At 41.1% G+C, this 21,977-nt stretch overlaps 1 protein-coding gene across 4 annotated transcripts in view; it reads left to right on the forward strand.

Annotated features, from left to right (window-relative positions):
• Positions 1-21,977, forward strand: part of SKIC3 (SKI3 subunit of superkiller complex) — a 93,275-nt gene that overhangs the window by 8,779 nt on the left and 62,519 nt on the right. For all 4 annotated transcript variants that reach the window (XM_084802016.1, XM_084802018.1, XM_084802017.1 and 1 more), the window contains 11 exons: positions 661-731; positions 941-1,035; positions 2,543-2,674; positions 5,284-5,374; positions 7,545-7,688; positions 8,018-8,109; positions 9,149-9,224; positions 9,726-9,866; positions 14,523-14,621; positions 14,705-14,813; positions 21,589-21,729. In XM_084802016.1, the coding sequence (XP_084658142.1) occupies positions 5,285-5,374; positions 7,545-7,688; positions 8,018-8,109; positions 9,149-9,224; positions 9,726-9,866; positions 14,523-14,621; positions 14,705-14,813; positions 21,589-21,729 (892 nt within the window). In that variant the 5' untranslated portion in view covers positions 661-731; positions 941-1,035; positions 2,543-2,674; position 5,284. The remainder of the gene's footprint in view (positions 1-660; positions 732-940; positions 1,036-2,542; positions 2,675-5,283; positions 5,375-7,544; positions 7,689-8,017; positions 8,110-9,148; positions 9,225-9,725; positions 9,867-14,522; positions 14,622-14,704; positions 14,814-21,588; positions 21,730-21,977) is intronic.

The following is a 21,977-nucleotide window of genomic DNA, read 5'->3' on the forward strand; positions in this document are numbered from 1 at the left end:
AACCCTAATTAAACTCAGTGACTCTCTACGGGAAAAAAAGAAAAAGAAAAAGGAAAAAAAATCAAAATGAATTTTGGTGTGGGATGAGGACAGGATTTCCAGTAGTTTTTGAAGTGGCCCTAATTGTCACTTCTGCTATTTTCTGCTGTGTACATGTGGGAAGCAGTGGTCTCAGCATTGGCAGTTCTAAAATCAAAATAGTCATTTTGAAAGTTCTGAAAGTTTTTGAAGACACTCTGTATCTGGTATCCACGCAAGGCTTAATTCTTCGTGTAGGATTAAACATTCATTTCAGTATTATGCAAATTCTCTTTGTTCTAGCATAAATTGTGTGTAACTATAGAATTATTTTTAAAATACCTTACTTTATGACTTGCTGCCATGAGCATTTGGTTGCATACTTCGTCTATGTGCCCGTAGACTCAGGGTTGCCAAACATTTTACAGGTGGAAGGAGTCATGGAGGAAGTAGCTTAAGAAGTCCTGGGTTAAGCCAGGTCAGAAATTTGGAGACGATTCTCTCTGGAAAGATGGAAGACTAAAAATCATTTAGAATTATTTCTTACGCTTTAAACATGATCATGGTTAATCTGACTTTAAAAAACGTGGAAGGTTTGCCTGTTTTATACTGCTGTCTCATGCTTGTTTTTACTTAATTTAGGTGAAAAATGGGCAAGGAGCCACTTGGCACTCAGCTCAGGAAGAAGACGCACGCATGGTAACAGGCAGGAGGTGAGTGCCGCTATCCCACAAGGGTCTTTTTACTTACTGGTCCTTTCCAGGTCCTTCGATAAAGGACGAGTGATAGATTTGTTTTTATATCACAAAAAGATCTTTAGACTTTTGATACATGATTATTGTTAGTTTTTCCCAGTTTATAACTAACTTTCTTTGCCATGCTCATTTCTGATTTTTACTGTTATTATTTTTATTTTCCGGAGTTCTCGGATGCGCATCCTGAATATTCTCTGATGCTCTTTGCGCTTCAGCTGCAGAGGTCATATCAAGTCATCTTCCAAAGTTGATAACTTCGAGGGTTAGTATTACTTTTTGTCGTGACCTACTTTCTAACTCTTTGAAAATAACAGTTTCTGTTGCTTTTCAAGCTTAATTTGAATAAAAATCTTTTAAGTGGGTAGTAGGAAAATTTTCATTGCATAAAAGTATGCAAAAATATTTGCCTATTCTTTTGATAACCAGTTTTTATATTCAGTATGTTTTGGCGTAGTACGCTAAATTTTAACTTGGGAGGAAGAACAAATGATGCGAGGCGAGGGATTAGGAAAACTAGTAGTAGAGTTGTGCAGTAGTATTGCAGCCTTTCGAAGGAGTTATGGTCTTGCAAATGCTTAGAATTGAGGGAAATACTCAAAATAGAGGAGCATAAGGGGTGCATGGAATAATATTGGATAAGGAATTTTTCATGAAAGAAAAAGTTTTTAAATGGTCAGTTTCCCAATGTTTATTTAAAAATTGGTTAGTGGTCTCTTCCTTTCCTGTTTAAAAAAACTCATTTCAGGGACAAATTTGTGTTTGAAACCTAGGTGCATACACATATGTGCACATATATGTATATTGACGTGTAATTCTTTACATTGTAATTCATTGACGTGTAAAGAATTACATGTGGAAACACATAGATACGGGAGGTGCTGAACACAGCTCCTGTTGTCAGGAGAGAGTGCGTTTGTTTCTAGTGGCTTTAAGAGTAACCCACGCAGGCGGGCGTGGTGGCGCACGCCTTTAATCCCAGCACTCGGGAGGCAGAGGCAGGCGGATCGATGTGAGTTCGAGGCCAGCCTGGTCTACAAAGCGAGAGTCCAGGACAGCCAAGGCTACACAGAGAAACCCTGTAACCCACGCTGTCTCCAATGCTTTTCCCTTTGTCCACCTGACTCTCTGGGTTGCTAATGTCAGACAGCTCTACTTTACTTCCCCCAGCATGCCTCTGACGTTTGGTCTGTCTCCTCTGGTCTGTTCAGTGTTGTTTTCTCATTCTGTGTCTCTCGCTTCCCTCCTTGCTCTCCTCCCTCCCCCACCCCCTTCTCTCCTCTCTCCTCATAGATGCCTCTGAGTGGAGTGATTTCCTTTCTTCTCTCCGTTTTTGTGCACCGTTCCCCCACTAGTCACTGTTACCTTACACAGCGCCCCTCCCTAAATTCCTGCCGCGCCTTGCCTTTAGTTTAGCATTTGCTCCTTCCTTGCTCACGCTCTCACCTAAGGTCTTCTTTTATTTATTTATTTATTTTACTTTTTAAATTTATTTATCATGTTATGAAATACAAGTGTTTATTGCAGACCAGTGATACAATTTCAGTGGTAAAGAAACTTGCAATTCATCACAAAGGCTCTTGTATACATCTGCTGTCATGATTGACATTCCAGGTCAGGCATCAGTAGTAAAATAAGTCATGGTAAAAATTAAACCAGGAAGTTACCTGTACCAAAAAAACATGACTTCTTTCCAGAAAAAGAAGCCTGGATTCTGGTTAACCGGTCTTCTTGCCTTATTTGTGATTGGCTATCTCTGTTATCCTCCTTAGTCCACAGGTTGTCGTGCGGAGGGAGCCTGGCTTGAGGAAGTTACTGTGACTCAGCGCTGGGCTCTGATAAGTGCTGCCCTAAGCGCAGTTCCCCTCTGGTTCACCTCTGAATCCCTCTCAGGACACTCTCAGGTAAGGGAGTCAGGATGATAAATGTGCTGTGCCGTTTCAAATGAAGAAATTATTGCTACAAAATGCTGATTTATATTTGGGAAATCTGAATGTATCACAGATAAATTGATTTTATAGTGTCTCCGTTTTTATGTTATTCTGAATACTAGCTTTCTTTAAGTTAAAACAACCATATCTTCAAATCTCTAACTTCCATAGACTTCTTTTGTTTCATACTTGTGCGATTCACTTTGGCTAGAATGTCTTGGTCGTGTTGTTAGTGTGCTGTATGAGTGTACCATGTTAGTGCACTACATTAATGTAGCATGTTAGTGCACTGTGATAATGTAGTGTGTTACTCTATTACATTAGTGCAATACAATGTGTATAATACAGTGTATTAATGTATCACATTGCTTTATTATTAGTTTAATGTGTTAGTGTACTGCTTCAGTGTGTTTCTTAGTGTATTAAATTAGTATACTATGGTGATTGTTCATACTGTTAGTGTATTGTGTGAGTGTATTATGTTTGTGTAAAATGTTAGTGTACTGTGTTTTTGTCCGGTGTTAGTTCACTGTGTTAGTGTATTGTGTTAATGTATATACAGTGTTTGTGCTGTATTAGCATAGCATGTCGATGGATTCTGTTCAGGTACTACATTTGTCTAATATGCTAGTGTGCTTACTGTGGGAAACTGTTTACTGTGTCTGTAACTGTATTTGAATACTATGGCAGTGTGCTGTGGTGGTGGCTCAGTTTGTTACTTTGAATACCTGATGTCTGTAACTGCTTAGAATCTACGTGACTTTCCTTTATCTTTATGATGAGATTAGAAATAGGCTGAGTCAGCAGTTAAGACTTGTATTGTGGCATATGTCTATAATCCCAGGACTTGGGGAGGCAGAGGCAGGTAGATGTCTGTGAATTCCAGGCCAGCCTTGTCTACGCAGCAAGTGTAGCACAGCCAAGGCCACACAGAGAAAACCTGTCTCCAAAAACAAAAAGCAAACAAACAAACAAAATTGTATTGTGATTGCATTTGGTTTGGGTAAGTTGGTGACTTGTAAAATATTAATATTGGCTACATTATTTAAAATTAATGCATTTTAATATTAAATGAGGTACTTTGCTTATAAAGTAAAATATCTTTTAAAAATTTTAAGTAAAATTTAAATTAGTATAAAAAGTTTTAGGTTTCATGTAGGGAAGGTTGGTTGGCCTTGAACTTGCTATTTAGCATAGGCTGGCCTTGAACTCCTGATTACCTTGTATCCGACTCCCTAGTGGTAGGATTACAGGAGTAACGCTGCTACACCTGGACATGTGTAGTGTCTCTTCAAGGCTGAAGTTAGTGTACAGCTCTTGCATGGTCACCACTCCTCTACTCCTGTGTTAACATTTATATTTATTTTTCATTAGAGAAAGTAGCATTACACTAATCCTCAGTATGAAGAGTATTCGCATCCTCACTGAATCTTACAGAATCTAGTACTAAAATAACTTCCTTAGCCTTAAGCATATTCTCCCCTCTTAGGTAGGAAAGCTGTTTGTGTTTTGCTCTGTTTTGAGCTTATTCTCTTTGTAGCTGGTCTTCGCTACTTTGTGGGTTCTTCTTTTTCCCACCTTTTACCCCTGGGTTTCAGACCCTATTACTAGATAGGAGAGAAAGAAGGGTATAAGGGGAGAGAGATCCCTGAATCTAATTTTTTTCTTTTTATTTCTTCTTTGACTACTAATAAACCACAACCAACCCCCCCTCCCCCAAAGGCCACCAACCACCAACCCTGCCAATTAGGACTCTAGCATTTTATATACCCTCTGAAAAGTTCCCAGAATTCCAAAGGTCACACAGTGGCAGAAACTATCTGCAGCTGGCAAAACCAGACCTCTGCTAGAGCACGAGACAAATCATAGTCAGCTTCAAACACTCTGAAGCAGCCTCTTATCCCCATGCCTGGGATTAAAACAAAAACATATTCTTACAATATTTCTGTGTGTGTGTGTGTGTTTTTCTTTTTTAGTAAACAACCCAAAATTCCAGAATTGTCACTGTAGATCTTGCTTTTAAAATTGGATTGGGATTACTATGCATTGTAGGTTCTTGTTCATAAGATCATCTGTCTTTTAACTAAACATGTGGAGAGTGAGTATATTGTAATGCAGCTATATTTCAGCATGTATTTATTGGTCATCTGTCATTTGTCAAATACTAAGTCCTACAGATAGAAAAACAAAACCAGACAAAAACCCTATAGTGCAGAGCTTAGATTCTGCTGGGGTTAGGATACCCGTAACAGACTGAAGGTGTAGAACATACGGTTCAGGAGATGGGCTAAGTACTCTGAAGTAAAATCAGGCCAGGGAAGGACATAAGGAAATATGGGCGGCTTTACATAGGAGACGGAAGGAGTAAAGTCTTGTGTAGCTTGTCCAGGGAGGGATCCAGTGAGAGGAGACATTTGAGTAGAAATCTGAAGAACTGAGGGAATGAGCTGTGTTCAGCAGGAGGAAAACATATTCCAGAGAGAAGGAGGTAGGTGTCTTGTTTTCAGATGGTTAAGCCTATTGGGACCCTTGTCACTAGAGCGGTGTCATTGTAGACTCACTGTGGCGTCTTGTTTCGGTAGAATGTCTAGCAAAGAAGTGAAGACTGCTCTGAAAAGTGCGAGAGATGCCATCAGAAACAAAGAATACAAAGAAGCGCTGAAACATTGCAAGGTAAAGCATACTGTTTCTTTGGCAGTCAGATACATTACCAATTCATGGGTTATTTTAAGGTATATGTCATTGACTGCCTACATTTAGTCAAGTGGTAGAATGTGGAGAGCAGTTGGACTCCTCTCTATATATTAGTGGTTTCTATTGCTGCACTTAATTTTCTTTATTGCTAAATTATCAAAGCCCTGTTCTCAAAGCCATAAGTATCGTAAGCACCTTGTATTACAGAATGCCGCTATACTTTAGCATTATTATTATGTTTGCATTACATTAAAAATCTGAGCCAGGCACAGTGGCGCACACCTTTAATCCTAGTACTTGGGAGGCAGAGGCAGAGGCAGGCAGATCTCTGTGAGTTCAAGTCCAGCCTGGACTTGTGAGTCTAAGACAGCCAATGCTGTTACACAGAAAGATCCTGTCTTGGAAAACCTAAAAACCCAAAAACCCAAAAAAACAAAAACAAATTGGAGAGTCCAGCGGCCAAGAGTTATAACAATGAGACCATTACAATAATTGGATTGGGTGGGTGGGTGCCTCAGGTAAACAGATTAGAGATCTGCCCATAGGCCCCAGAACACACTGGCGCACCAAAAGGGAAGAGATCCTAGTATTTCTTCTTGGATTCGTTTGGCCAGGAGCAAGCGCAGTCTTGAATTCCCTACTTTTCTCCCCATGTCTTCTATCTGTGTGGTGTTTATGTCCCTGGCCTCTGTGTGCTCTCTCTGATGCATCTGAGTTTCAGTCTGTCCCTGCCGTGTGCTGTCTTGTGAGTTTGTCCCTCCCTTGTGGTAACTCTTTCATTGATTAGCATAGAAAGCGTCACAGAGGGAAGGAGGAAGAGGGAATACTTTACAGATTTTGTTGTTGTTGTTTTTTTGTTTGTTTGTTTTTTGAGACAGGGTTTCTCTGTGTAGCGTTGGTTTTCCTGTCCTGGGCTCACTTTGTAGACCAGGCTGACCTTGAACTCACAGAGATCTGCCTGCCTCTGCTTCCCTGAGTACTGGGATTATAGACAACTGCATCTGGACCAATTGCCCTTGGATGCTTTCTTCAAAGATGTCCTGGGAACTCTCTTGTTCTGATGAGGAACAGCAACTGAAGCACTTGGTGCTGGGAATCAGCCGCGCTGGTGTTTTGTAGTTCCCAGTTTGGTCTGTAGGTCACTGTGCAGTCTGGCTGCCCTGCTAGTCGGATGAAGTGCGCGGTCAGCGCTGCCATCTTGGATCTCCCTTCTCTCTGTTTCCGCCACATTTCTTTTGTATGGGAGTATTTCCTTAAAAACATGTGTCTCGGATGCTGAAACTCTGGTCGTTAGACTGTAATCAGTATTGGTAGTTGACCTGCAGCTGTGTCAGTTGATAAGCTGCTATATGCCACCAGTTGTACTTGCTGTTGGTGACATAAGCAGAACAAGCCCCTCGTGTTAGAGCTTACTTTGGCAGATATTTCATTGAGTTCTGTAGGAGACAGCATTATGGGATAGAATGTAGCTCAGACAGTACATTGGCGACAGATTGCTGGAAGTGTGTGTGTGGATGCATGTAAGCCTAATATTGGGGAGGTTTAACTCATAGAAATGTGATTTTTCCCTAGAATATGCAAAATTTTGAGAGACTGGTTTTACTTTAGCTCCCATTTTTTTTTCTTTCCGTAGAACATACTAATCTTGCTTTAAGCTATTTCCTTTAATTTAGCACGCACTCTTATTTCTGAGAGCATTAGCTCTATAGTGCTTTGTTCTAGATTGCCTTTGTTAATACTGAGCGTGCTCAGTGTCATTATGTTAGGATGAATTTGCCTGTGAGTGCCGTGAAGAATCTGCCTTTGGTTTAATATGGGAAACTATTATTATGGAAAAGAAAGTATTGGGGTTGGAGAAGTGGTGCGGAGGCAGGAACGGGGCCGGGCATCACCATTCTTTTTACCCAGGGTTCTCATGAGGCAGGGGAGGCATTGGATGTAGGTGTCAAGGTCCCTTGGGCACTATATGGAAAGGCACCTCACTTTCTAAACCCTGTCCAGTCTTTCAGTTACAGTACTTGGCTAGGTACCATTCTAAATGACACTCTGATAGTGGCAGACCCAGTGTCCCAATTCATAAGATAATTGTTTTGTTGCTTGTTCAGTAGTTTTCAAAATGTAATGACTTACTCTTAATTTTTTTAATCAGACAGTGTTAAAACAAGAGAAAAATAACTATAATGCCTGGGTTTTTATTGGTGTTGCTGCAGCTGAGCTAGAGCAGCCTGACCAGGCCCAGGGTGCCTATAAGAAAGCTGCTGAACTGGAGCCAGAGCAGCTGCTCGCTTGGCAGGTATGGAGACACTTTTTTCTTATAATGTGTTTGTTTTCTATTTTTCAAAATGTAGGCTCCAGTGTTAAAATAAGTACTTAAACCTAAAAGTTAGTTTTAGGTGCCAGAGACACTCTTTAACTTCCTGCCCTGTGGATTACTTTTAAATATAAAATCTTTAAATGTAAAGACTCCCTATGACTTTCAGCTTACTTGGAGGGAAATTCCACACATACTTCATCTGTAAATGATGGTAATTTTTAGATGGTAGTACGTTATTTCACACAATAAGTGAACGTGGGGACCTGAGGCATTTTGCTAAGAATAATCACCACTGCTTCCTCTTCTAGGGGCTGGCAAGTTTGTATGAGAAATGTGATCACGTAAATGCTAAAGATGATTTACCTGGCGTTTACCGAAGGCTGTTGGAGCTTTATGAAAGGTAGGGGCTGTGGGGAGAGGCTTAGTGTCTTTACAAGGCTGAATTAGAATAGAGTGGTTAGAAATTATACAGAAGTGTGTCAGGGCTCTCTGGAGAAACAAAACTGATGGGATGACTCTACATATGTAAAAATGGATTTATTAGAATTTGACCATGTCCCCTGGAGGGGGAGACCTGGTGGCACTCAGAGGAAGGACAGCAGGTTACCAAGAAGAGACTTGATACCCTATGAACATATACAGGGGGAGGTAATCCCCCTCAGGAACAGTCATAGGGGAGGGGAATAAGGGGAAAATGGGAGGGAGGGAAGAATGGGAGGAGACAAGGGATGGGATAACCATTGAGATGTAACAAGAATAAATTAATAAAGGAAAAAATTAAATTTGATAAAGTATAAAAGAGAATTTATTAGAGTGGCTTACAGGCTGTGATCCAACTATTCCAACAGTGACAGGTCCATGCATCCAGTAGTTCAGTCTCAGATGGTCTTTGGTAAACACAGGAATCTCAAACAAGTAGGCTGTACTGCCAGTGACGGAGCGGACTTGCCAGATGAGGACACTCAGACGAAGAGCAGGCTTCCCTTCTTTCATGTCCTTTATGCAGGGTGCCACCCAAAGATGTGGCCCAGATTTTAAGGTGGGTCTTCCCACCGCAGATGGTTCAGTCAAGAAAAATCCTCCCAGTTGTACCCAGCAGCTTAGGTTTTGGTTAGTTCCAGATGTAGTCAAGTGGACAGCCAAGAACAGCCATCAGAGGTAGGAGGACATAGACATGTACTGAGAATTTAGAAGTAATTTCCTTCCAGAAGTTTCTCCCAAAATTTCTTGTGATGTGATTGAAATAGACTGAAAGACTCTTAAGGTGATTGACTCAGTTTGGAATTTAAAATTATAGTGAGGATAATGAAGATGGTCTATCCTGCGTCTTTACAGAGGTCTTGCTGTGCAACGTAATACTGTAGTAGTAAATATTTCAGGCTTTTCAGTCCGGTGGTTTCTGCTACCAAACAGAAATTTCTTTTCCTCTTTAACCTCAGTGTTGACAAGCAGAAATGGTGTGATGTCTGTAAGAAGCTCGTGGATCTGTACTGCCAGGAAAAGAAATACCTAGAGGTTGGTTAATGACTTCTGAGGTACTTTCCACAAAAGTGTTGTTTAAAAAAAAAAAAGCTTTCATCTAGCTTTAATGAAAGTAAAAAAATTAAGGTGTAGAATGATAGCAAAAAATTTGAGAAATAAATTACAGTGTTTTGTAAACTGAATTTACAACTCAAATTTAGGATATCCTAACATCTAAAATTTAAAACTAGTTTAAGGTGACCAAGAACTGTTCCCATTTTGAAACCTTCTGAATTGTGGGTTTGGGGATGTCGTCATCTCTCTTGTGTCTTAGTGATAATTTCAGATAGAAGGGTTCTGGGCATTTGCCTAATTCATTTATTTTAATTTTATTTTATTTTTTTAAATTTACTTATTTTTATGTTGGAGTCCATATAGAGTGGGATATTGTACTTTTGCTATTTTTACATATTAGTGGATCAGATAGTTTTGGTCTTTAGGGTTAGCACTTGAAGTTTATGGTGACATAACTATTTGACATCTGCCTTTCAATAGGTGGCTCGGACGTGGTATAAGTTGATAACGACACGGCAAGAAGATGGAGCAGATAGGCAAGAGCTTCATGAGCTGTGGAGAAAGTTGACACAGTTGCTGGCGGAGAATATGGAAGAGCAGAACAATGAAACCCAGCAGATGGTATCAGTTTACGTCATGAACATTGAGCATGTCTTTGAGTTTAGCCAGTGGAAGCATCATTACCAGGAGAGCACTGGGGGGGAGGGGAGGGCAGAGCGGTGGCGCATGCGCACAAAGAGTACCAGGAGGGGGGTTCAGGGGGGAGGCGGGGCGTGGAGGGGAGAGAGAGAGAGAGAGAGAGAGACAGAGAGAGAGAGAGAGAGAGAGACAGAGAGAGAGACAGAGAGAGAGAGACAGAGAGAGAGAGACAGAGAGAAAGACACACAGAGAGAGACAGAGCGAGCGAGCGAGCGAGCACACACACGTGGGCAGGGGCGTGGCACATGCTTAGCTCTCAGTTTCATGTAGAGTGAAGGGGTAGACTTTGCTCTTAAAGCACCTTAAGTTCATCAGAATCCACAATAGATCATTAACCTAGTCGCTATATAAAGGAAAATACATAAGAACTGACTCACAGAACTACTGTATCTTCTAGAAAGTTGTACTTTGTAGGTATTATTACTTATGCTTGTTAACTAAGGGTACTAAACTACTTAATAGTTAAATTCAAATATTTATATTTAATAGTTAGGTTATAGTAGGCAGAGATCTTTTAGTGTATTGTTTTCAAGTAATTGAAATGGATTTTTTAAAAATATTGTAAAACAGTTTTATTTTATTTTTATTTTTTAAAGATTTATTATTTATTATTATGTATACAGAGCTCTGCCTGCATGTAGATCTGCAGGCCAGAGGAGGGTATCAGATCACATTATAGATGGTTGTGAGCTACCATGTGGTTGCTGGGAATTGAACTCATGACCTCTGGAAGAACAGTCAGTGCTCTTAACCGCTGAGCCATCTCTCCAGCCCCGTAAAACAGTTTTAAACCATAGTTGAAAATATTTCTATTACATGTTTTATTAGTAAGTTTAATAGTAACTTATTTTTTTATTATAATAAATAGCTACTTAATGTATACTCATTAAATTGAGTGCAGTTTAAAGTTTTAACAGTTCCAGACAGTACACAATGGAAACTTTTTGTGTATGTTCACTTGTCACTTTGTTCTTTTGTTCAGAAAATATTGCCAAGGATGTATTGTATGCCAGGCAGTTCCCAAAGGGTTGAAGATTAAAAGTATAGGAATGAGATGTTTCTCTGGTCATCAGTGTGCTAGTTGCATTCTGCCACTGGATGAAATACCTGAGGAAACCAACTTAAGGAGGAGGGGTTCCTGTGGCTGTAACCAGAGGTTTCAGTGTGTGCTGGCTGCCTCCTGCTGCGCTGTCTCTAGAGCAAAGCAGGCATAGGGAGTGCAAGCCCTGGCAGATCAGAGAGCTGTTTACCTCAGAGGAAAGGCCAGCGTCTATGTCCCCTCCAGGGGTACCCACCTCCCTTTCACTAGGCCTCACTTCCGAAAGCTACTACCACTTTCCAGAACACTACAGGCTGGTGACCAAACCCTAAATGCAGGATCTTTCAAGGATGTTTAGATCCAAATTATGACATACAGTAATAATGACTTGTCTGTGTACATAAGTTGTGGAAGAAATTTTAGTAGTAACAGAATTGGGTAGCTCGTTACTTTCTTTTAAGCTATAGCTACATAATATAGCTTACTATTGTTTTTTTTTAAATTTATTTATTTATCATATACAAGTGTTTTATCTGCAGAAGAGGGCACCAGATAACATTATAGATGGTTGTGAGCCACCATGTGGTTCCTGGGAATTGAACTCAGGACCTCTGGAAGAGCAGGCGGAAGTCTTAACCACTGAGCCATCTCTCCAGCCCCCATTACTATTGTTTTTTAAAATAGTATAGGCTAACAAACTATCGAACATGTACCTTTAGTTAAGTATTTTTTTTGATTTACTTAGACTTTATGTAAGATAATTCATCAAAAGAAGAAAAAAAGTAAGTTTTTTTTCACTTCTTTTTTGTTTTTGTTTTTTCTAGACAAGGTTTCTCTGTGTAGCCCTGGCTGTCCTGAAACTCTCTTTGTAGACCAGGCTGGCCTCGAACTCACAGAGTTCCACCTGCCTATGCCTGCTGAGTGCTGAGATTATGTTCCACCACGCCCGACAAAGTATAGTTTCTTACTATGTGCCCAGGCTTGCTCAGACTCCTAGATTATGTGTTTGTCTACAAGCAAGCTTTCTCTGTCTTTATTTTTCTTGCCCTTCTCTACTTTTATCATTCCCCTCACCTTCTCCTTCCACGTGTCACTCTCCTTCTGTCTTTGTCTTCCTCCTTTTCTTCCTTTTTCATTTCTTCTTTCCTTTTCACCCTCTGTTTCTCCTTTCCTTTGTTCTTTCTGTGCTGGCAGCTGAATCTAGTGCCTTGCACATTCTAGGACCATACTGAACACTGAGCTATTCCCAGTCTCCACACAACACACGCATGCACACACACTCACACATATGCACATATACATGCACATATATGCACACAGATACATACACAGGCACACACATATACACACACTCTCATACACATATACACACATGGACATATACATACACATTTATACACGTGTATACACAAAGATGCACACAATACACACACACGCACATATGCACACATGTGTGCTCACTCACATACACATGCACACATATATACATGCAAACACATATACATATGTGCACACATACACACTCATACACACGTGGTCATACATGTACACACATACATATACATATACATAAACATGCATGTGCACACACGTACAGACATATGCATACTCAAGTGCATACACATATACACATATACAACATACACCTCACACACATGTATACCTGCATGCACACACACACATATGCACATGCTCACAAAAATATGCACAAACACATGTACACACACAAACTTGTATATACATGCACACACAGATGCACAAATACACATACACATATATACATGCTCACACAAATGTGCATACACACAAACTTGTATACATATGCACACACTCATATACAGATGCATACACACACACACACACACACATAAACATTGTTGTTTTTTGCTTTTTTGTTTTGTTATTGACTTTGAGACATGGTCTCATTCTTGCAGCCCAGGCTGGCTTGGAATTCTTGATCCTCCTGCCTCAGTCTCCTGTATACTAAGGGTTATGGAAGTGTATCACAATACCTAACAATATTAACAAACACGTATTAGCCATGTATATTTATGGCATTCAGACATAATACAGTCATTGATCATATTCAGCCATCTTTCTACCCTTTCTCTTTACCCTACCTCCTGTACTTTTCTTAGAAATTTTAAAATATTAAAATAGAATCGCAATATTTCCCTCTTTTTTTTTCTTCCAACTCCTCCATGCCAACCTTCCCTCGCCCCCCCCCCCCACCCCCTTCAGTGTTTCTTGCCTGTATGTGATTTCAGGGCTGACCACTTGGGGACACCTCCCTGGGGAAAGACTGCTCCTGCTTTGAGCATTCCTTAGTCTCCTGTGGTTGTTTGTCTAGGGGGACCCATGAGATTTCCATCTTCCATGTTAGCATGTGTTTGTGTTGTTTCAGCAGCCAGGTTATTGAGGCACCATAGCTGTGCTCCCCTGCAATGTCTATATGACACAGTTTCTTAGCAGATTTCCTCCTCGTCTGACTTTTACAATCTTTCTGTCCCCTCCTCTGTGATTTTCTCTGCGTCTTAGGTGCAGGAGTTGTATTAAAAGATGTGTCTGTTTAGGCGGGCGCCTCAGGATCAGTTGTTCTCTGCATTTGGACCAGTTGTGTTTTTTCTGTAATGCTCTCTGTTGCAAAGGGGTTAGGTGCTACACTTATTTGTGAGCCTTGAGTAGTTGGCTGGGTTTCCAGGTCTAGGTGTGATTTCCTTCCTGTTGAGTGGGCTGCAAGTCCAATTAGACCGTTGTTGGTTATCACAAGATAGGAGAGCCACCACTACATTTTTAGGATAGCTTGCCCAACTTCATAGTTGTGGCTCACAGGTGTCAGTAGTTGGTAGAACTCTTGGTTGATGCTCTCCCTTCATCAGCTGCCAGGGCTGTGAAGTTAGTATTGAGGGAAGATACTCTCAAGTTAGATAGAGCGCTGATCTCCTAGGTCTGTGTCCAAAGTCAGCAGAAGCGACTCACCTTCGACCTCTGGGCAGCAACCAAGGGCCATAGCCATAGCCTGTGCTGCCAGCTGACAGGGAGTGTAGTATAGTTTATTGGCCAGTTGGAGGTAAAATGTATTTTAAAGCTTACATATACATTTTCTTTCCCTCATTAAAATTGTGGTAGCTCAATCTATAATCCCTATGGTTGGGAGGCTGTGGCAGGAGGATTTCTACAAGTTCAAGGCTGGCTTAGAGGACAGAGTAGACCCCTGCCTTACAAAACTGACCTAATCCCAGCACTCAGGAGGCAGAGGCAGGCGGATCTCTGTGAGTTCAAGGTCAGCCTGGGCTTACAGAGTGAGTCCAGGACAGTGAAGGCTACACAGAGAAACTCTGTCTCGAAAAAAATAAAAAACCAAAACAAAACAAAAAGCAAAACTGGCCAAACAGACACACAAACAAGTAAACAAACAAAAGAATCATGAGGGCCAGACCTAAGTTGAAGGTTTAGTTTTTATAAAAGAGTTTTAGTACACTAATGCTCACCACATTTTATGTAAGTATGCTACATAATAGCTTTTTGATTTGTTTCAGCTTTTAACTGCGTTTGAGAATGCACTGGACTTAGCAGATAGTATCCCCAGTGAAGAGCACCAAGTGCTTTACAGGCATTTCATCCAGTGCTTGTCTAAAGTAAGTGAATTTATGTATTTCCAGTTATGAAAATGATCATCATGCTAATGGGAGTCACTTTATTATGCTTTTATTTTTTCAAGCTTCCCCATGAGACGCCCAGGTTGAAGAAGGCCTGTGAAGGAATGATAAATATCTATCCTGCCGCACAGTATCCACTAGAAGTGATTTGTTTGTACTTAATTGAGTCAGGTAAATTTTTTTTATATTCTTCCCAGAGGTGTGTGATTACATGAGTGATACTATAATCAATAAAGCAGTGCTTTACTCCTTCCTATGTGCTTCTAGACATAAAAGAAATGCAGTTACATAGTGTTGCTCTGTCCAGACCGTCTGAGAAGGATACTTATGGGATGTAAAGGTACATTAGACGCTGCAGGTCTGACATGTAGTCCAGATGGCAGGTGTGGAGTTGCGGCACCACACACCTCTCCCTTTTAGTTGGACAGTAGAGTTCGTTGATACGGTAGACTGGATTACGTTGTGCACGTCTTGATGTCATGAAAAGGATTTGTGGGACCATTGAGCTTCACAGTATTGACGTTAATGCCATAGTGACTTTAAAAAAAAATCTGCACTATGGTGAACTGTTAGTCCGTAAGTGAACTGGAGTGAATTCAAGTTGGAAGGGGTGTCTTCACGTGTGCACCGTGTTTCATCTCTTTTCGTACTTTCTTTGGTAGAGCAAGATGATTGTTAACAGCTGGGTGTTTAGGAGTTGGCTCATCTAGTGGGCCTTGTGTGCCTGTGATCTAGGCTGGATTTGTGCAGGTTGACTGCTGTGGCTCATCTAGTGGGCCTTGTGTGCCTGTGATCTAGGCTGGATTTGTGCAGGTTGACTGCTGTGGCTCATCTAGTGGGCCTTGCATACCTGTGATCTAGGCTGTATTTGTGCAAGTTGACTGCTGTGGCTTATCCAGTGGGCCTTGTGTACCTGTGATCTAGGCTGTATTTGTGCAGGTTGACTGCTGTGGCTCATCTAGTGGGCCTTGTGTGCTTGTGATCTAGGCTGGATTTGTGCAGGTTGACTGCTGTGGCTCATCTAGTGGGCCTTGTGTGCCTGTGATCTAGGCTGGATTTGTGCAGGTTGACTGCTGTGGCTCATCTAGTGGGCCTTGTGTGCTTGTGATCTAGGCTGGATTTGTGCAGGTTGACTGCTGTGGCTCATCTAGTGGGCCTTGCGTACCTGTGATCTAGGCTGTATTTGTGCAAGTTGACTGCTGTGGCTCATCCAGTGGGCCTTGCGTACCTGTGATCTAGGCTGTATTTGTGCAGGTTGACTGCTGTGGCTCATCTAGTGGGCCTTGTGTGCCTGTGATCTAGGCTGTATTTGTGCAGGTTGACTGCTGTGGCTCATCCAGTGGGCCTTGTGTGCCTGTGATCTAGGCTGGATTTGTGCAGGTTGACTGCTGTGGCTCATCCAGTGGGCCTTGTGTACCTGTGATCTAGGCTGTATTGTGCAGATTGACTGCTGTGGCTCATCTAGTGGGCCTTGTGTACCTGTGATCTAGGCTGGTATTTGTGCAATGTCGGCCTCTGCCCTTCTCTGTGTTAATGCTAAAAAGAGCGCTTTATGATGCCTGGAATACCCTCCTACACATGCGTTTATTCACCTGAGATAAGTTCACAGAAGTCAGTGATGAAATTGAACTGGAACTAGACCTGGAGTAGCGTGCTGGTGACTGGATTACTGCAGAACTTTCTTAGCGCACTGAATCTTTTCCACTTGGTTGCACAATTATTAAATACATGAAATGTTTTGTATGAATAATTCACATTTGTCATAGAAAAATATGGTTCAGTCCTGGAGATAACCAAGGTAGGTGCAATGGCCACAGCCTACCAGGAACGCTCCCTTGGTTATCTGCTCTTTGTAACACAACTCTCCTTTATCATCCCTTCTTGAAGTTTCCTGCTCCGTATGAAAACAAATGGAATTTCCATTAATAAGTAAGGAGATCTTTTTCTTGTTTTCAAAGAGAATAATGTTAAGTATCATGAAAAAGCACCAAAAGTATCAGAGTGAATTACTTTATAAAGTACAGATTAAACTCAGTTCAAGTGAGGATGGCCTGCAGTAGACCACGTGACACCAAGAGTGAACTTGCAACGATGCTGGTGACAGGAGGGAACATATGCATGGGAAAAATGTGCTGAGTTTCTTAAAGGGAAGGGCAAAATCATTTCCAAAGTTTAGTGCTTCCGAAAAGTTAGCCCAATATAGAAAAGAGTGACGGTGTATGTGAAATGTACATCATTTGAAAAGAGCTTTTAAAGTGGCCAAAGGCTACCACTTGTTTGTAAATGGGAAATCTGCAAACTAAAGCTAAGCATGTAGCTTAGAAATCATTTGTAGGAAAGGGAGGTGGAGTTGGTGACATCAGAGAAGACTGGGTGAAAGAGGGCTGCCTGGGGAGTGCTGCCTGCCTTGAGAAGAGGAAGCAAAGGGTGGAGACCAAGAAGGAGGCAGGCGAGAGAGCAGGACAGGGATGAAGATTTCAGGAAATCTTTCTGACAGTACCGCTGGACTGTCGTGATAGACTGAGCAACTGATTTTATGACTAGAAAACTAGTATTAAGGCTATCTTTAAGGAAAAGTAATTGAATTGAAATAATGATGGAGAAAGTTGAGGAAGCAGTTAGAAGCTTTTTGTTGTTTTTGTTTTTTCGAGACAGGATTGCTTTGTGTAGCCTTGGCTGTCCTGGGCTTGCTTTGTAGTCCAGGCTGGCCTCACACTCACAGAGATCCGCCTGCCTCTGCCTCCCGAGTGCTGGGATTACAGGTGTACACCACTGTGCCTGACTAGTAGTTACAAGTTTAAGAAGTAAAATAATCAAGGAACTTTATTAACTGCATTTGTGGAAAAGCAGAGGAAACAATGTGGGCAGCAAGCTTTCCGACGGGCAGAAGAAGGATTATGGTGATTTCCTGTCTGGACCACTTCAGGAGGGTCAACTGAACATGACAATGCTGTGTTAAGCTTTTGGATGATGAGATACACGAGGGAACTGTCAGCACAGGAGATACATTTTTTATTTTTCACCTATAGGAAACCTTACTTTAAAATCATCCAGTTTCTTCAGTGTATGATACAGATATGCTACAGCCTTTGTGGGTGTTGCCGTTGAGAACTAGTGACTGGTGGTTTCTGCTCTCTATTAGTGGTTTGCACCATTTCCTCCTTGGTCTGTTCAATAGCAAATGCTTTAGGTGGACATTTCTCTTGGAGAGATGACTGAGTGAGTTCTCAATAAGTGTAAATTTGCCTATAATATGGCTTTTTGGGTAAACTTGGGTCGGGTGTTTGAGAATGCTTATACAACAGCAGGAAGAAATGAAATAAATTCTATCTGCAGTTTTACTCACCAAGTTAGTAGTCGCTCTAATAAGGAGACCACTCATTCCTCAGTCGGCATGAATTATTAGCTTAAGAAAAAACAAGATATTTTCAACATAACATCCATCAAAATGCATATTTATCTAGCATTCCTTGAGGATTAGAATAAAATGGATTTGAGATTTCACCTAGACTTTGCTGTAGAGCAAATTGGAGAGAGCAGAAACAAAAATGAAATGTTGTAAAACACTGACTACTAAATAGACAATAAAAACCAGTATGATTCTGTGGGAATTTAGTAAAATAGGTAAAAATTGGATTGAAAATGTAGCAGATAGGTAAGTGATAGAGTCCTTGTTTAGCTTGTAAGAAGCCCTGGCTTATCTTAAGGTGGGGGTAGGGCGGGATGGGGTGGGGGTGGAGCAGAGTGGGGCGGGGTGGGGTGGGGTGGGGCAGGGTGGGGCGATGTGGGGCGATGTGTGTAAGTGGGTGCCTCCGTGGTGCATCTGTCCACTGAGTATGGTGCTGCACGCCTGTACTCTCAGCACTTGGGAGGAAGAGGCAGAAGAGGTAGGCTTTCCAGACCAGTCTCAGCTGCATCCTGGGTTTGAGGCCAGCCTGGGCTGCTTGAAACTAGTCTGAACAAAACAACAAGAAAGCGTCTTTGAACAGTGAGTGCGGGTGGGTGTTGTGTAAGATTGAAAGGGAGGTCTGCATCATGCTGAAAAGGAGTGGAGAAGTAGATGCTCATGTGTGTGCTAAGGCCCCAAGAGTTCTCGTTCTGATGATTTGTTGTGATGATCTGTGCAGTGAAGCACTCCAATTGAAGAATATTCCCAGGACAATTGTTATTCTGGGGGTGGGGCACGAAATGAGTAGTTAATACAGGAGAGTGAAAAGTTGCACATGATTTCTCTCTTCATCGCGCTAAGCCAGACTGTGTATTCTGAAAACCAGGGACTTCTAGAAACCTTGAGGGTCCTCCAGGGTGCTTCAGGAGCCATGCCGTTTGCCGCCCTGCAGCAGTTAATCAGTGTCTCCTCTCCACCAGGGTCGAATGTATTCCATCCTTCTGGGTCTTGTTTTGTGTGTTGAGGCTCAGGATTGATTAGTGTGACTCACTTTTCCAGCTTCATGTAACTGGTTTGAGTACCTGTCCCAGGAGCCGTTTGTTGAAAGGTATATTTTGTAACATGTGCTGAATGACCCTTTTGATTTATTTTGCCTTGCAGCTGAAATACAGGAGGACAGGGAGGCTCTGGGCTCTTTACATCAAGCAGAAGACAGCGTCATTAAGAGTACGGTTGTGTGTTTGGGGCTCAGGGAGACAGCTCAGGGTAGAGCGCTTGCCAAGCATGATGGGCAAAGTGCTGTGTGTTTTATGTCTTAGCAATATTTGAAAATCCAGGTGAAAATAGAGAAATGTGTGCTGATGGCCTCTTTTTTCCTCCCTCCAAAGCTAGGCTTATTTAAAAGTGAAAATTTGTAGTGTTCATTGGTTTCTTTGGTATGTCAGAATGATTTTTAAGAACAAAACAAAACCTTTTATTGTGGTATAATTTATTTAGCTGAATTCCACAAGGCTATTTTGTATCTATCAATTTTATCCTTGGAGTCTTAATACTTACCAAGCTTAGGTTTGGTAAGGCTTCCCAAGCTTAGGTTAGGCCTTTTTGAGAAGTAAACATAATATTGTTTAACTGTTTTTAAATAATTGTTTCCTATATTTGTTTTTTGTTTCTCTAATTTTGTGAGATTATAATACACCATTTCCCCCTCCCCTTCCCCCCAGTCCTCCCATAAAGCCCTCCTTGCTCTCTGTCCATTCAGTCTGTCATGAATTATGTTTTCAGAGGCTCATGATACTATTTAATAAATGCTTACATTTATGCTGTATCTTCTATCAGTCTCTCCTCCCTAGACGTTTTCATTAGTTACAGAGGCAGCAGAGGCACTGTGTGTCTGTTAGATTAACAGTATAGCTAGCATGTGGTCTTAGCAAATCCGTGGTTCTACCAGTCTGGACGAGTAGCGTCAGCATTACCTGAGAATGTGTCAGAAATGCAGCCTCTCAATCTTGCGTCAGAATGACTGCACCAGGCACTAGGAGTGTGCTCAGCATCCGCTGTTGAACAAATCAAATCCTTCAGTAGTCCTGATGCCTAGGGGAGATGTGCCACCTAGACAGATACTGTATAGAAATGGAAAGAGCCACACAGCTTTGGGAAGGATAGTGAAGATATGAAGCTAACTAGAATTCCAAAAATTCCAACATTTTTGGAATTCATATGTGTAGATACAATGATGAGGTGATCTTTTTGTTTGTTTTTGTTTTTGTTTTTGTTTTTGTTTTTGTTTTGGTGAGGTGATCGTGACAGAAGGAAAGCCATATTTAGAAGCATAATAACTAAAGTGATATTTCTTCCAGTTTGGCTTCATATTTTACTATATGGATATGGTGTTGATGTTTTATTTATTTATTTATTTTAGTTATTATGAGTAGTTTTTGATGCTAATTTGGAGTTTTGAGTCAGTATGTTTAGCATTACTTACAGATTATTCATTGGTATGCATCTGATATACATTATATTGAAATATAATGGCATTATGCTAATATGTGATTGAGTCACATTTATGGTTTGAGAATATATATTTTAGAATAGATGGTAAAACAGTAGTTCTTTTAAAATATTAATTATATTTATTTGTTCCCTATGTTCATTGTTTCAAGTTGTTTCTCAAAGATTGGAGAAATGGTTGGAGAAAATTTACTTAAATAAAGAAAGATTATTGCAGCATCGGATAACTAATACATAAGCATAGTTATGTTTTGGCAAAAATAGTTCGGTAAGAAGTGTGTGCAGTGTAAATTGCTTAACGTGTAAATCTAAGAGGACTGTGAATAAGTCTGCACTCCTGAATCTAGTACAGCATCTTTTGAAAGTAGGATGCTGGAAAAGTACACCAGAGTCTGCTGCCGTGCCTCCAGCTATGAGTTGTGGCGCCCAGGGAACCAATAGGGTACTGTTTCTTTCATGTAAATACTAAAGTTGATGTGACTGAATAGGTAATACTACTGAGAATTGAATAGGAACAAAGCACTTGGCGAGGCATGGGCTAGTGACAGCCCATAGACCAGTGGCAGTACCAGCAGCAGGAGGTTTCTGTGACATCCCATGGGCCAGCAGCAGTAGGTTTCTGTGACAGCCCATGGACCAGCAGCAGGAGGTTTCTGTGACAGCCCATGGGCCAGCAGCAGGAGGTTTCTGTGATAGCCCATGGACCAGCAGCAGGAGGTTTCTGTGATAGCCCATGGACCAGCAGCAGGAGGTTTCTGTGACAGCCCATGGGCCAGCAGCAGTAGGTTTCTCCTTTGAAACCTTTGAGCATGAATTGAGTTTCAGAGTATCTATTTAAAGTGGTTTTTACTTCCAGAATGTAAATGTGTTATTGAGGTATTAATATCTTTTTTATTTGCTGTTTTATTTAAGTTTTTAGTCCCTTAAATCAGGACTTGGTAAAATATTATAAAGCAGCTTTTGAAATTAATATATATAGGATTTGGTAGTTAAAAATTTGTGTATACGTGTATATATACATACATACATAATGTTGTCTTTTCATTTTAGGAAGTCTGACAGATGAGGGACAGCAGTATTGTTGTAAGCTAGTGGAACTGAATTCAAAAAGTGGTCCAGGCCTCATTGGCTTAGGCATTAAGGCTTTACAAAACAAGAAGTATGAAGATGCTGTTAATCACCTAACAGAAGGTAATGTAGCATAATTATGGGGTGTAGGGATTCAGTCCATAGGGACTACTGTTTTTGCCTCCTGTAAGGAGATAAACTAATGGGAAAATGTAGACATGTACTCTGGCGCCTGCCTATTAGATTTGAATTTCAACTCAAGACCACAGGAAAGTTCAACTTCATGTGTCCCAGTGATTTTCTTTGTACAATAGAGAAACTTTGAGGAAGCCTTAGTGATCTTAGTGGTTTTTGGATAAACATACTCAAGC

The sequence above is a fragment of the Acomys minous genome, assembly GCF_964271855.1.
Source record: "Acomys minous genome assembly, chromosome: 11".
NCBI classification, from domain to species: domain Eukaryota; kingdom Metazoa; phylum Chordata; class Mammalia; order Rodentia; family Muridae; genus Acomys; species Acomys minous.